General features: G+C 38.5%; 1 protein-coding gene and 1 pseudogene across 4 annotated transcripts in view; one reads left to right on the top strand and one right to left on the bottom strand.

Annotated features, from left to right (window-relative positions):
* Window positions 1-15,232, bottom strand: part of LOC111157209 (X-linked inhibitor of apoptosis) — a 55,828-nt gene that overhangs the window by 16,006 nt on the left and 24,590 nt on the right. Inside the window, exons 2-5 of one of the 4 annotated variants that reach the window (XM_022518503.1) lie at window positions 7,581-7,950; window positions 2,501-3,409; window positions 1,349-1,448; window positions 236-314 (exon numbers count right to left, since the gene is read on the bottom strand). In XM_022518503.1, the coding sequence (XP_022374211.1) occupies window positions 236-314; window positions 1,349-1,448; window positions 2,501-3,377 (1,056 nt within the window). In that variant the 5' untranslated portion in view covers window positions 3,378-3,409; window positions 7,581-7,950. Of the gene's footprint in view, window positions 1-235; window positions 315-1,348; window positions 1,449-2,500; window positions 3,410-7,580; window positions 8,039-15,232 lie in introns of those variants that run through there. The other 3 variants (XM_022518505.1, XM_022518502.1, XM_022518504.1) reach the window with 3 other exon arrangements.
* Window positions 7,644-8,921, top strand: LOC111157230 (annotated as a pseudogene).

Here is a 15,232-nt window from a genome sequence, read left to right as displayed (position 1 = left end):
ATTTTAGTTCTTCAAGCCCATTTTTGTTTACAGTGATCACTGAATGAGTCAGCTCATGGTGATTCCCTTTTCACAAATCTGCTTCAGGTCAAGAACAAGCATTCTTCAAGATCTCCTCTTTAAGGCTCACTATTCATTATTAATTTAAGATACTATACTATGAATTTTACACCAAGAAATCACTGCAAAAGAAATTAAATATTTAAAATTATGTATTCTACAATATGTGACTTACCATAGAGTCCTCAAGTGAATGAGTTAAATGAATATTGCTTACATATTCTTGTCCCTTCTCTTCTAACAGATATTTACACCTAAACAGTTAAAAGAAGGTTAAACTTTGGTAGCTGACAAATTAGTAAAGTATAAGTAAAGATATAATCTCCATGGTCTTAATTCCATAAACTTGCTTTTTGGCATTTCTAAGAAGCTGCAAAATGAAATGTTATCCAATTCCCTATCAACTGTCGTTTTAAAGTTAAAAAAAAAAAAGGTTCCCTTTGTTATGCTACTTTGCTAATCTTAGAGAGGCAAAAAATACCAACGTGAGAACTTTCAACTTTTTAACAAGTTATTACATTATTGCCTTAAGATTCAAACATTTTTTTCAAATAGTTAATCTTAAATTTTATTTAAAGGATTAACCAACTGTACATTTTGAAGGAATTCTTTGGGCTTTCAACCTTTCCTTTTAAGGCTTTTTAAGATTAAGGTTTATTTTCAAACAATCACTCTTAAGTTTTAAGTTATACTATTTTGCAGGCCAAAAATTCTACACCACCTACATATATGTATACTTTATTTTTAAAGATGACAAAGAGACATTTAGAGTATGTCATTATCATTCTAAGATGCCACTGATTATAAGAAGCATGATTATTTTATGTACCAAGAGTGCCAATTAAATTATGACCCACCACTAGATGTGTCCTCATTTCAAAAATCTGAAAATATGAACAACTGTATGTCTTAGAATCAGTGAGACACAGCACTATTTGCTAGGGGATGTGATGGGTTCTTAGGGAAAATCCTTGGCAACAAGGGCTCCCTTGTGCCCACTGTGAAAAGAACCCACTTCCAACAACAAAACTATATATTCCTAATTTGCTGTTTAGAAATAGAATCATCTGAATGTCATAGATACAACACATAAGCAACAAATGCTTTGGTCATCAGAGAAGGCTTAGGGTTTTTTTTCCTATAAAGTAGGTGACCCCATTTTTATAAACCTGGTGTGAATTGCAAGCCATGGTGAAGGCAAAAATAGTTGAGGTGAAAAGTTATTCAAGATTTTCCCATTGTAAATGTCTAACTTGCCTGTTCCCGAATAAACATTTAAATACCTTACCCTGGATACCACTTAGCATGTTGTTCCCAAGGGTCTTCACTGGGCTTCCAATCAGTTAGCCCTCCTCCACAGTGAAAGCATTTTACTTTATCACCTTCCCCTAAGAGAAGACACAAGTAAAAATACATGTATTTGTGCAACTGGAAGCTTATGAAAAAATACCCCCTTTCACACCAAGAAATTAATCATTTCTAAATTACATGAAAATCTTACAGCTTCACGAAGACATTCAAATTCATATCTAAGTAAAAGATATGATTGTTTGAGGAGGAAATGCATAGTAAACTCACTGATTTAATTTGAGGTATTTTACATGCCCAATTTTTATGTAAAAAATTATGACTGTTACCTTCTTTCTAACATGTCATTTAGGGCCACCAATACTACACTTTTTTCAAACTGTGGAACTTTAACAGTAAAGTTCAGCTTAACAAAAATACAAAGTAAGTTTCTCTAAGGTTATTATAGCTACATGACACTAAACAAGCCTTCAAGATTGCTATAGGAGACTATGTAAATAAAATACTGAAATAACTAATAATTTGTGTTTTGGTACAACTCAATCCTAAAATAAATGGGTCAGATATATAATGGTGTAATTTTTCTGAATACTCCTGGAAGCCATCACACCAATGGCCCTTCCTGACACGTTTATAGCAGTCCCTTTGAGAAGTGCTTATTTGAAGCAAGAAGGCATCATACAGGTCAGCTTTCAAATATACAGTTTCTGTACAAAAGGCAGATATCAATTTTAATATCAGCCAAACTAAACTCTCTAATGTTAACTCTTTTTATGAGATGTAGAAAGAATGCATGTAATACATGTAACACATGACTGAGCTCAATAAATTAGAGTTAATATTATGGTCAGACCCATTCTCTCAGGGAGAACTATCATCTTTTGCATGCCATCCTTCTCCAAAAAACAATCACATAAAGGTAAACATAAGTTACAATATGGTAGTCATTCTCCCATAAACGTAGTGGTTACACCGCAGATTCAACATAAGGGTTTGCAGATTAATACTGATATAATCATGCCAGCCTACACCTAAATATTTACCAGTTCAAGGGGCTAAAGGAATCTACTTTTTAAAAGCACTAGAATAGTTGGAAAGTAAGTTATTAGCCTGGTTTTATAATGAAGTTTACCTAAAGCATAAAATCCAGCTCTTGCAAGCTGCTCCTTGTTAACTGAGTATATCCACGTCCCAAAAGTAATGATCCGTGCTTCGTAATCTGCCATGGCTGGATTTCTTGGAACATTTGTTGAATTTGGGAAATTCCTATCAGAACTCACAACATCAGATTCACTTCGCATGTTAACATTCCGGCCCAGAACAAAGAAGCAGTTGGGAAAGTGTCGCCTGTGTTCTGACCATGCACGATCACACGGTTCCCAATTTTTCAGTTTTCCACCACAACAAAAGCACTGCACTTGATCATCAATACCTGTGTAGTAGAGTCCAGCACTAGCTAACTCTCTTGGGGTCAAGTGGGCATAGTCTGGCCAGTTCTGAAAGGACTTTAGTCTAGCTTCTTCACTACACATGGCGGGGTTCCTCGGGTATATGGTGTCTGATATATCTACGACCTGCCCAGTTCGCAAAAGATAGTCTGCATGAGTCTCAGATGGCCTGTCTAAAACAAAATGATTTCTGTTTCCCAGGAAGCTTTCCACTTTATACTGACCATTTGGTATACCCGGATTTGTAGGTTGTGCAGCGGTATTTTCAAAATAAAAGCCATTGATAAATCTGCAATTTGGGGATACTTTCCTGTGTCTTCCAACTGCTGAGTCTCCATATTGCCATCTATCTACTGCTGCATGACAACTAAAGCACCGCACGATGTCTCCTTCACCAGTATACAGAAAACCAGCTCGTGCTAGTGTTGATGCGGAAACAGGACTACTACTTGGAAAATTAGCAAAAGTTTTTAATCTATTAAACTCTTCTACAAATTCTTCATCCTTATCGATGTCTGCAGGTACACAAGTTTTAGATCCTTCAAAACTGTTAAAACTCATCTTCTCTTGAAAATAGGACTTGTCCACCTTTTCTAAAAAGAGAACATTATATTAGGAAATCCAAAATGTGAAACATAGGCAATATAATTTTGATATTAGGAGCTAACAAATTACCTACTGATGACATAAAATTAATTACACAATCTCTAAGAAACCCTCTAATTCTAAATACTAGAGCTCTATATTACCACAAGATTCAAGTTATAAAATAAAACCTAGCATTTTCATTTTTTAGAGGAAAGTAATATTTTAGCAGGTAGAATAGAACTATTCATTTTTAATTGCTTATTTCACATAAACATGGAAACTACGTGATACAGAATATATTAAAATTATTAACTGTGCAAAATTATTAATTAGGAAAACATAAAAGCATAAAATATGCAGATTCTCAAACTCTATGCGTAATTGTTATAATGGATCATTATATATTCAGGGCATCAAAGTTCAGTTTTTACAATTTAAAAAAAGTATGTTCAGAATCTTAATGAATTAATTTTTGGTATTTCTTTACTTTTCTGCTTTGCAAAAGGTATTTGAGTTTTACTCATAGTATTGGTTCCAATATGTCCTTTAAGAGCATCAAATGTTTCTGATTTTCATGCATATGAAAACAGGACTTTGTAGTCCATTTTTTGTTGGAATCAGATCATTTCAGGTGTATATATTACTATCCTCTAGAGAGTAGCTCAGGAAAAATACTAAGTATGGGTAGACCCTAACTGCAGTTACTTTTGCTATCAACTTCCCATGGTCAAGAAACAATCTGCTCAAATGGAAGAGAAGTACTACTGCAGCCTCATTAAAGCTGCTGAATTACAGCTGTGTAACCTTTAACCCAGATAAAATAGTAAAAGGAACTAGCTGGATTATGAGAAGGGTGGCCAGATAATTTATCCTCTAAACCTAGACACTTTGGGAAGTGAAAAATGATGCTACTAATAATTACACTAGGACAACAGGCGTAAATCAGAGTTGCCTCAGGCAAACCTGATTCTCCAGAATCTCACACTGTTCCTAATACTGTGCTCAGTATATGCTTGGCAAAAAAAAAAAAAAAAAAAGTCACAATAATTCTGTCTCTACTTCGTATGTGCATTAATTGATTTCTTGGGAAGAATAAGGAGCCCTGGCATTATGTTGGCACAATATGTCTTAGAACATCATCTCAGAGTAATGTTCAACACAAGGCTTCTGTCCTGCAGGCTGGCAATAAACTTTAGCCTTTCAATTGGCCTTGTTAATTTACAATGGTAGTAATTCATATATACTGCAAGAGCTGAGATATTATCTGCATACAACAATTTTTGGAAGATAGACTCCATGATTCTTCATTATTGTTTCCCAGATGTCTGAAAACATTTTGACACTAGCTTCAAGACCCCTTGTTCAATCATTGTAAGCTAGATGACAAAAATCAAAATTCAAAGAAACTAAGGCTGGCTGATAGGCGGAGATGAAATTTCACAGGGTTATTAAACATTACATTCTGACTTTAGAAATCTGTTGTACAACTAAAGGAAAATGGAAACTTGGTTTGGAAAGAAGTCATGTGAAGGTAAATCTCTATATTAAAATCTTGGGATTTTAGTTAGTTAAAAATTCCATTATGAGGGGTGCCTAGGTGGCTCAGTTGGTAGAGCCTGAGACTCTTGATCTTGGGGTCATATGTTCAAGCCCCATGTTGGGTACAGAGCTTATTTTTTAAAAAATTCATTATGAGCCAATATCAAATGGCTACTAAAAAGAAATTTAAAGCAACTCCGGGCTGCATTAATGTCCAGATGTACAAGGCTGGACCCAATTCAGCTACACACTGATTATTATTTTCAGTACTGAAAACACTTCATAAGGAACATTAACAAAGCGTCCTATCTATAAACAGCAATCGGGATGATGAAATTGGTGCTCAGTGAGAACAGGTAGAAGAGCTGAGAGTGTTTATCTCAAAGGGAAAAAAATATGGAGAGAGAGAAAGCTGTAGAGGACAGAATAATTACCGTTAGCTATCTAAAGGGCTGTTATATAGGAAAGGGATCAAATTCAGTGTAGCCTGAGGACAGAAGCTGAGTCAATGAATATAATTCTAGCCAGTAGATTTTATTTTTTTTAAAGATTTTATTTATTTATTTGACACAGAGAGAGAGAGAGAGAGAGAAGATCACAAGGAGGCAGAGAGGCAGGCAGAGGGAGAGGGGGAAGCAGGCTCCCCGCTGAGCAGAGAGCCCGACGGGGCTCGATCCCAGGACCCTGAGATCATGACCTGAGCCGAAGGCAGAGACCTAACCCCCTGAGCCACCCAGGCGCCCCTAGCCAGTAGATTTTAATTCAATACAAGGAGGAACGGTTCGAACAATCAACAGCAGTGAAGAATGGATTGGGGTCTTATAGATTTCTCCCATCAGGAGAAAGCACTTGGGCATACACTAGGAGGCAGAACAAAACATTTCTAAGTCCATAATGACCCTGAGGAATTAATGCTCAATATAATCTAAAACATATGAAAATTACCTTCTCTGAAGTGCTAACTTTTATTTCTCAGGTCAATCAAAATAGAAGTATAAAATCAAGGATCTATTCTCATTTTGCAATAGTGGACATTTTGTATGGTTCAAGTAGTCACCCCATTTCAGATATTATTATATAAAACTCCATCATTCAATAATAGCAGGAGAATCTCTATTTGAAGCTTTCAAGTGGAGACCCCATCTTCCCAAGGGTTATTTCCATGCTAATAGTTTAGATTTCACTGTTTTGAAAAGCAGATATTTATTCAGAAGCACCCAACTGAACACTACACATACATTATCAGAGTGTGAGCTTTTGTTGAAGGGAGCGAAAGCAGAATTACCAGAGGTTAGGGGTGAAAGGGAGAAAAATGACTGACAACAGATAGAAACCTTGGGATTGGCAGAAGGCACCAAAGGAAAGGGATGAGAGAGAGGATTTTTTTAAATAAAGGATTTAAGTGAAATGAAGGTGGGAGAGATGATATTTAGAAAGTAAGTATAGATGAAGCACGGGAATTGTGAATAGAGAAGAAAATGGGGTACAGATATTGGAGGAGGGTGATAAAAAGCTTTAGATGTGAAAAGGTCTAAACGTAATAAAGTATGCTGAGATCATTTAAGGCTTCTTTGTGAAAGCACACTCTCAGGCTTTATATTGGGTAAGCAGAAAGGTAAGAAGGCACTGAGAGAAAGATGTCAAAGAAATCTCTGACATTAAAGGGGCTAGGCAGTCAGTAATCTTGAATGGAACGGTCGTTGGGAAAAAATGGTATCACGGAAACCAACAGGGGCGCAGAAAGAATCAGCAAGCAATGCTACATGTTTATATGAAGGACATGGAAGATTTCAAGATAGTGAGATGTTGTTTAAAATATATACATACACAAAAAATACACATACATGTACATATACATACACACACAGTACACATACATATTTAGCGTAGTCAACTGGGTAAAGACAGCCATGAACGGGTACCAAGGAGTGATCGATTGTTAATCTATCAAAAATGTGGTAATGGGGGGGATTAGAGGGAAGAGAAAAATATACACATAAAACCCACCTACTGATATCTGCACATAATACAAAAGTTTCTTTTTCTTTTGTTTAAAGATTTATTTATTTATTTATTTGCCAGGGAGAGAGAGAGATTGAGATCCTGAGCACAAGCAGGCAGAACAGCAGGGAGAGGGAGAGGCAGAAGCAGACTCCCCGCCAAGTAGGGAGCCCGACGCGGGACTTGATCCTAGGACCCTGGCATCATGACCTGAGCTGAAGGCAGAGGACTAACGACTAAAGACTAAGCCCCCCAAAATTACTATCCCTCCAAGCTTTTATTACTAAAGTTTTTAAACATACAGAAAAAAGGTTATTTTAATGGGGAATAGGACATAAAGTAATTTGTACATTAGACTGCCACTGCATGACAACATATACTCATGGATAAGACCTGTAAGGTAATTTTTTAAAAGCAAACTCTACCCCAAACATGGGGCTTGAACTCACAACCCCAAGATCAAGAGTCGCATGTTTCACCAACACATCTAGCCAGGCATCCCCCTTTCTTTTATCATAAGATAACTTATATTAAGTGGGTAAATTATGTTAGGATGACAGGAATACAGGTGATCCTTTTCTCCAGAATGTCTGCCCCACCACCCTGTAAAATGTCTTTAATAATATTTTCACTTACAGTCTCTCAGGTTGGCACTGTTGGCCCGGATCAGGAGCCCAGGCCCAGGTCAGGAGCCTAGTCATGGGGGAGGTAGATGAAAGCAAGGAGGTGGATAGGCTAACTGCCCCCTCAACCTCCTGCACTGGAGCCCGGAAGAGAGGTGGAGGGAACTGTGCCTCTACCAGCTGCACTGCCAGATCACTCCTTGCTGCCCTGTGAAAGCCCTGAGGAGCTCAGCGGAGCTGAGCACCAAGATCCAAGCTACCTTGATAGGTGCATCTGCTGAGCTGTGGATTCCTGGGCTGCAGCTCAGTGTGCACATGCGCCCAACTGGCACTCCATACAGAGGCAGCCCAGCACTCAGCAGGACAGTGGTTGCCAGGGCATCCTGGAGGTGAAGAGCAGGTCTGGCAATTAATTCCGTTGGTTTTTTGCTAGAAAGAGCAAACCTTGGACATTTTGAGTAGTTTTATGGATTACTACAACATGTTCATAAGATACCTAATGTTGACAATTTATTAGGCTATGCAGACTTCCAGGGAGACTTACTACTTATAAATAATAATTATCACAAAGGTGTTGCAACAGACAACCCACGCTTAGGATCTTTATACAAAAAGAGGAAGAGGCAGATAATATAGTGCCTAAGGTATAGATATGCTAACGAAGAAGGAAAATGTTTACTCAATGCATTGTGCTTCCTCAACACCCAGTCACTGGTATGTCCCAAGCTGTTAGACTTGCATCTTCTATTACAGCCATGAATATCCTCCCAGAAAAACATCATAGGGTTAGTTTATCTTTACAAACACAGGACTGAACATTCTCCGGGACTTGATAGCCAGAATGGTTTCAGAAAGCCCAAGGGAGACACCACATGGCTTTGGTAAGTCCCAGGGATCTTTCTGGTTCACGGCGCAGGATTACTGGATATTAATGATGAAGTTTCAGAAGTTAATGGCATAGAAGTTTCAAAAAAGAGTTTTGATCAAGTAATAGGATGACTGAAACAGTTGCAATTTCATCGTAACAGCCAGACAAGTAAACCAGAATAACGTTACGAACAGTAGGACTTCCAGGAGCTCTAGCAAATCTACCGATAATAGCCTTCTTGGCTATCCACAGCAAATTAAACCAAACTTTGACCAAAGGATGAAGACGGTGATGAAGATGACATTATTAATGAAGATAATGTATGCTACAAAAGATTCCTAAAGCTCTTCTCACTATCAGAAAGCCTGGAATAAACTTCATTTTGAGTCTGGACAAAATGGTTTTATTCCTTCTGAGTGTAACATCCCTATCAAGTGGCACAAACAGAAATTGAAACACATGTACCAGATCAAAACCTCTTAGAATATGGAACATATTATGAAGTCATCATTTTAATGTTTTCTGAATGAAGATGTCACAGGACTTGTAAATATGGCTAGTTGAAGAACTTCTAAACCTCTGAGTCAGTGACCTGGAATAGGTATGAGAACAATAGTGTTGCAAGTTTAAAATGTTATGAAAACAAATAGAAACAGGAAGTAGATTAGTGATTGTGCATAGCTGGGGCAGAAGGGGACTAGGAAGTGACTGCAAATGGTTACTGGGTTTTCTTTTCTTTTTTTTATTTATTTGACAGGCGGAGATCACAAGTAGACAGAGAGGCAGGCAGAGAGAGAGAGAGAGAGTGTGTGAAGCAGGCTCCCCGCTGAGCAGAGAACCCGATGTGGGACTCAATCCTAGGACCCCAAGATCATGACCTGAGCCAAAGGCAGCAGCTTAACCCACTGAGCCACCCAGGCGCCCCGGTTACTGGGTTTCCTTTTCAGAGTAATGAAAATATTCTAAATTAGACTGTACTGATGGTTGCACAACTGTGAATATACTAAATGGCAACAGAACTGTACACTTTAATTTTACGGTAGGTGAGATGTATCTTGATAAAGCTGTTTAAATGCTAGTTTGGCAATTGTTAGTATGAACTGGTAGATCAGAGGTGATTTTTAATTAAAAAAATTTTTTTTAAGTAAATGCTACGCCAAACACAGGGCTTGAACTCACAACCTTGAGATCAAGAGTCACATGTTTCACCAACTGTGCCAGCCAAGAGCCCTGGATCAGATGTGATTTTTTTTTAAAAGATTTTATTTATTTATTTGACAGAGGGAGAGAGATCACAAGTAGGCAGAGAGGCAGGCAGAGAGGGAGGAAGAAGCAGGCTCCCTGCCGAGCAGAGAGCCCGACGTGGGGCTCGATCCCAAGACCCTGGGATCATGACCCGAGCCGAAGGCAGAGGCTTAACCCACTGAGCCACCCAGGCACCCCGATCAGATGTGATTTTAAGGCTAAACCAAAGGGACCTTTGCTAATGAAAGTATGTGCTTTTTTATATGGAAAACTAGATGTTACTGTACATTTTCAGAAGTAGGTTGAGAGGACAAAATCACTTCTGTTTGAGGTGGTTTAATATTCAACCTGTTACAAAGATCCTAGTTAATTTTTCTTTCAACTACATTCTTCAAATTCTAATATGAAGTCTAATTCTCATCTTTTTCTACCCTGAGGACCTCAGTTCTTATGTTCTCAATATTTTCTTTTTTTAAAGGTTTTATTTATTTATTTGACAGAGAGAGAGAGAGAGAGAGTGCAAGCGGGGGGGGGGGGGGGCGACACAAGCGGGGGGAGTAGGAGAGGGAGAAGCAGGCTTCCAGCTGAGGAGGGAGCCCAAGGCAGGGCCATCCCAGGAACCTGGGATCATGACCTGAGCCAAAGGCAGATGCTTAACCACTGAGCCACCCAAATGCCCCAATATTTTATTTCTTAATATTCTTGTTCCTAATCATTACAAATCATTTTCTGAAATGCAGTTGTTTCTAAGAAAGCAAACCAACTGGCTGTTTTTAGGAGCTTCTTTCCATATTATGAAACACTGAAGCTATGTTCCTGAATTATGAAATTCTGTGAGTTTTTAACATTCGCTCTGTTCATCTTACGGCTTACGTATTTATAAACTAGTTACAAATAGGTATAATTGGTTACTAAATGCAGTTAATGGCACTGACTCTAGTAATATAGGAGACTCTCCTTTAAGTCTTATCTTCATTCCCTCTCTCATTGAAAGCATTCTTTTTGCTGTGTCTACACATATATTAGCACTTTTGAACCTTTTTAATGTATTCAAGTAGTGTGAATTGTTTTGAAACCAAAATACACATAGATTGAAAGATTTTTACACACAGGACAGATTTGTGCACAAATTTATACACAGATAAATCTGCGCACAGATTTATACAAAGATTTTAGATCTTCAGCGGGATTATTCTAGGATCACTGACTACACTTTAGAAGAAAGTTGTGGTATTTATTATTGACAGGTAGAGTTTGTCATCCATATTATTTTCATTAGGCTATTTATTTCTCGCATATCCACTTAGAACAAATAAGAGTAAGGCTGCAGGGACGCCTGGGTGGCTTAGTTGGTTAAGCCGCTGCCTTCCGCTCAGGTCATGATGCCAGGATCTGGGATCAAGTCCCGCATCAGGCTTCTTGCTCAGTGGAAAGCCTGCTTCTCTCTCTGCCTCTGCCTGCCACTCTGCCTACTTGTGCTCTCTCTGTCAAATAAATCAATAAAAATCTAAAAAAAAAAAAAAGAGTAAGGCTGCTAACTTTCATTCTTTGCCTGACTTCCCTGGTATTTATCATTGTACAGTGTGCAAAAGCACTATAGTATACATGTATATAGAAATTAAGAATATCATGAAGTATATAAATTCCTTACAGTTTGTGGGTAATTGCCCCCAAATCTATTTATTAACTTATTTCATTAACTAATCTCTATGCACAATGTGGGGCTCAAACTTAGGACCCCAAGATCAAGAGTCACATGCTCTGAGCCAGCCAGGCACCCCAATTAATTAATTTTATGGTAGGTCTCCTATGGGCACCTCTATTTATTTTTTAAAAAGATTTATTTATTTGGGGGGGGGGCAGGGCAGAGAGAGTCTTAAGCAGACTCTGCACTGAGTGCAGAGCCCCATGCAGCCTCACAACCCTGAGATTATGACCCATTTAACCAACTGCACCACCCAGGCGCCCCTATGCATGCCTTTAGAAACAGTTGTGTGCTATTAAAGCAATGGAAGACCCAAATGACTACATTCTGAAGGGCATATTCTCTAAATGGTTAAAAAAAAAAAAGAAAATCCTGATTTAATTGAAAAAGAAAAAAAAAAAACCAACCTCTAGTATTAAAGCAATAGAAAAAAAATCCCATGCAGAGAGAAGTATTTTTTGTTAGATTTAATAAAAGAACACTATTCAGAAATATATTAAGCTTTTTAACAATACCTGCCTTACTTGAAACAAAGATTAATATTTTTAAAAAAAAGTTGTTTGGTAGTCAATTATTACTGGCTTAGGCAATTTTAAAAAACAATGTACTCCATAATATCATGAGTTTCAGTATCACAGCACCTTTGAAAATATAACTAAGCAGTTTCATATGTGTACCAGTGATGAAAAGTCTGCAAATTAATACAAATTTATTTAAGATGGCTAACTAGGATGATGTCTCCGATGACTGAAAATTAATACTATAAATACCCATTAAAATTTTTTTTTTAAGGGACGCCTGGGTGGCTCAGTTGGTTAAGCAGCTGCCTTCAGCTCAGGTCATGATCCCAGCGTCCTGGGATCGAGTCCCACATCGGGCTCCTTGTTCTGTGGGGAGCCTGCTTCTCCCTCTGCCTCTGCCTGCCACTCTGTCTGCCTGTGCTCGCTCTCTCTCTCTCTGACAAATAAATAAATAAAATCTTTAAAAAAATTTTTTTAAAGATTTTATTTATTTATTTGAGAGAGAGAGAGAGAATGAGAGAGAGAGAGCATTAAGTGGAGAATGTCAGCAGGACAAACAGACTCCCTGTCAAGCAGGGAGCCCGATGCGGGACTCGATCCTGGGACTCCAGGATCATGACCTGAGCTGAAGGCAGTCGCTTGACCAACTGAGCCATCCAGGCGTCCCCCCATTAAAATTTTTAAAGTCAAAACAGCACCTGAATAATAAATCACCATTCTTAACAAATAAATAGCAGAAGCTTTAGTGGTGTGTGTTTTTTGTTTTTTTTTTTTATATCAAGCTCACAGATCTCTACAATCTGTCTATGCTTCACTCTTCTGGTCTCTGGAAGAAATTTATCTGATCACTACAGGCTCACTTAATGAACTACAAATTTTTTAAGATTTTATTTATTTGAGAGAGAGAGAACACGTGAGAGAGAGCACAAGCAGGGGGAACAGGAGAGGGAGAGAAGAAGCAGGCTCCCTGCTGATGTGAGGGAGGGCTCCATCCCAGGACCCCAGGATCACAACTCAGTCAACTGAGCCACCTAGGCACCCCTGAACTACAAATTCTTAACATTATTCCTGCAACCAGGGGCTTCGTTAACCTCTCATCATGAAAATGCATTTCTTAAGTAATTACATTGATACGGCACAGTTCAAAGGGAAGTAAATGATTGTTGCAGGTTGAATCATGCCTCCACAAAAGGTATGTTTAAGTCCTAACCACTGGTTAGGAATGTGAACTTACTTGGAAACTGGGTCTTTGCAGATGTAATCAAGTTAAGATGAGGTCATTAGGATGGGCCCTTATAAGGACTGAAGTCCGTATAAGAGAAGAAACCCAGACAAAGAGGCACATAGGGAAGATGGCCATGTGGAGGTGGAGGCAGAGACTGGAGTGATAATGCATCATCAATAAGCCAAGGAACACCAAGCATCAGTGGCAACTCCAGAAGCTACAAGAAAAGCATGGAACAGATTGTCTCCAGAGCCTTCAGAGAGAATGTGGCCCTGCCAACACCTTCATTTCCAATTTCTAGCCTCCAGAACTGTGAGAAAATAAATTTCTGTTTATTTAAGCCACTCACTTTGTGGTACCATGCTATGGCAGCCCTAAAAAAACTAGTAACAGGGGCGCCTGGGTGGCTCAGTGGGTTAAGCCGCTGCCTTCGGCTCAGGTCATGATCTCGGGGTCCTGGGATCGAGCCCCGCATCGGGCTCTCTGCTCAGCAGGGAGCCTGCTTCCTCTTCTCTCTCTGCCTGCCTCTCTGCCTGCTTGTGATCTCTCTCTGTCAAATAAATAAATAAAATCTTAAAAAAAAAAAAACTAGTAACAATGATGTTAAAAATTTGACAGGAATTATGCAAGCAATATATCCCTATTAGCTCCCACTGCAGCACTATTATGCCTAAATACATTATGTAATTAAATAAAGGAATCTGTTTAAAACTCAGAAAATGTATGTTTTTAAGAATCTCATTTACGACATCCTTGCAGATTCTTCCACTCCAAACCCCAGAAAGATTACTCTTTGTGCCCCTACTATATCCTCTATACAATTTGCTGAGGACCCAAGTTTTACTAGGACAAGATGTAATAATTTCTGCATGCATGTCTGTATGTGTGTATATACGCAGTACATTGTTAGAATGGTCCTTTTTGGCAAGGACTGTCTTACCACACCTGTATTCCCAATGCCTAAGGAAATCAACATAGAGTAGTTTTTAATGAATGGTGGGCAAAACCATCTCTAGTAGGTTACTGCTATTATTACACCACATCCCACCCACCATCTCCCCAGGACACTTGAGATTATGGTGAGCACTAAAAATTGTTAATATATGCTTCAGAAATGTGAACAAAATAGGAAATACATGCATACCATGCAAACAGTATAATTCTTCAGTGATTAAAAACCGATACTAAAATCACATTTTAGGGGCAACTGGCTGGCTCAGTAGGAGAAGCCTTTGAATCTTGATCTCCACTTTGGGTGAAGAGATTACTTAAATAAAAACCCAAAAATCACATTTCAAAAATATAGGATTCATAAAATTTTTCATAGTAACAATCAAAATTTTATGTGTTCACCATAAAATACCATAATTTCAAATTTATCTTAAGATCCTCTCTCATTGGGGCACCTGGGTGGCTCAGTGGATTAAAGCCTCTGCCTTCGGCTCAGGTCTCAGGGTGCTGGGATCGAGCCCCGCATCGCATCGGGCTCTCCACTCAGTGGGGAGCCTGCTTCCTCCTCTCTCTCTCTGCCTGCCTCTCTGCCTACTTGTGAGTAAATAAATAAATAAATAAATATATAACTGTCTGTCAAATAAATAAAATCTTAATAAAAAAAGATTCTCTCTCATTACATGCAGAAATATTGCCCATTTTTCTCATTAGTTGCCTTTTCCCCCTATAGAAGATCCACCACAGAGATCTTTTAAAATAAGGAACATTCTCACTGACCCAAGGGAAGCTAATCCCTCTTTTAATTACCTTAAATTATTAGCCAGTTAGTTCCCTGTTTAGAAATAGCATTTGGATTTACAAAGTTGTACTATCTATGTAAATTTATCATATTAAGAAGCTGAACTTTTAAAAATGACATGCCCTGAAAAAAAAGGGTGTATCAATTTTAAAGTTCAGCCTTTATGCTATATTTACATAAAAATTCAGGGGCGCCTGGGTGGCTCAGTGGGTTAAAGCCTCTGCCTTGGGCTCAGGTCATGATCCCAGGGTGCTGGGATCAAGCCCCGAGTCGGGTTCTCTGCTCAGTGGGGAGCCTGCTTCCCCCTCTTTCTCTGCCTGCCTCTCTGCCTACTTGTGATCTCTGTCAAAT

The sequence above is a fragment of the Enhydra lutris genome, unplaced genomic scaffold (assembly GCF_002288905.1).
Source record: "Enhydra lutris kenyoni isolate GAN:26980312 unplaced genomic scaffold, ASM228890v2 scaffoldscaffold53, whole genome shotgun sequence".
Classification (NCBI taxonomy): Eukaryota; Metazoa; Chordata; class Mammalia; order Carnivora; family Mustelidae; genus Enhydra; species Enhydra lutris.
Note: the sequence above shows the minus strand (reverse complement) of the source record. Positions and strands in the feature narration are given on the sequence as shown.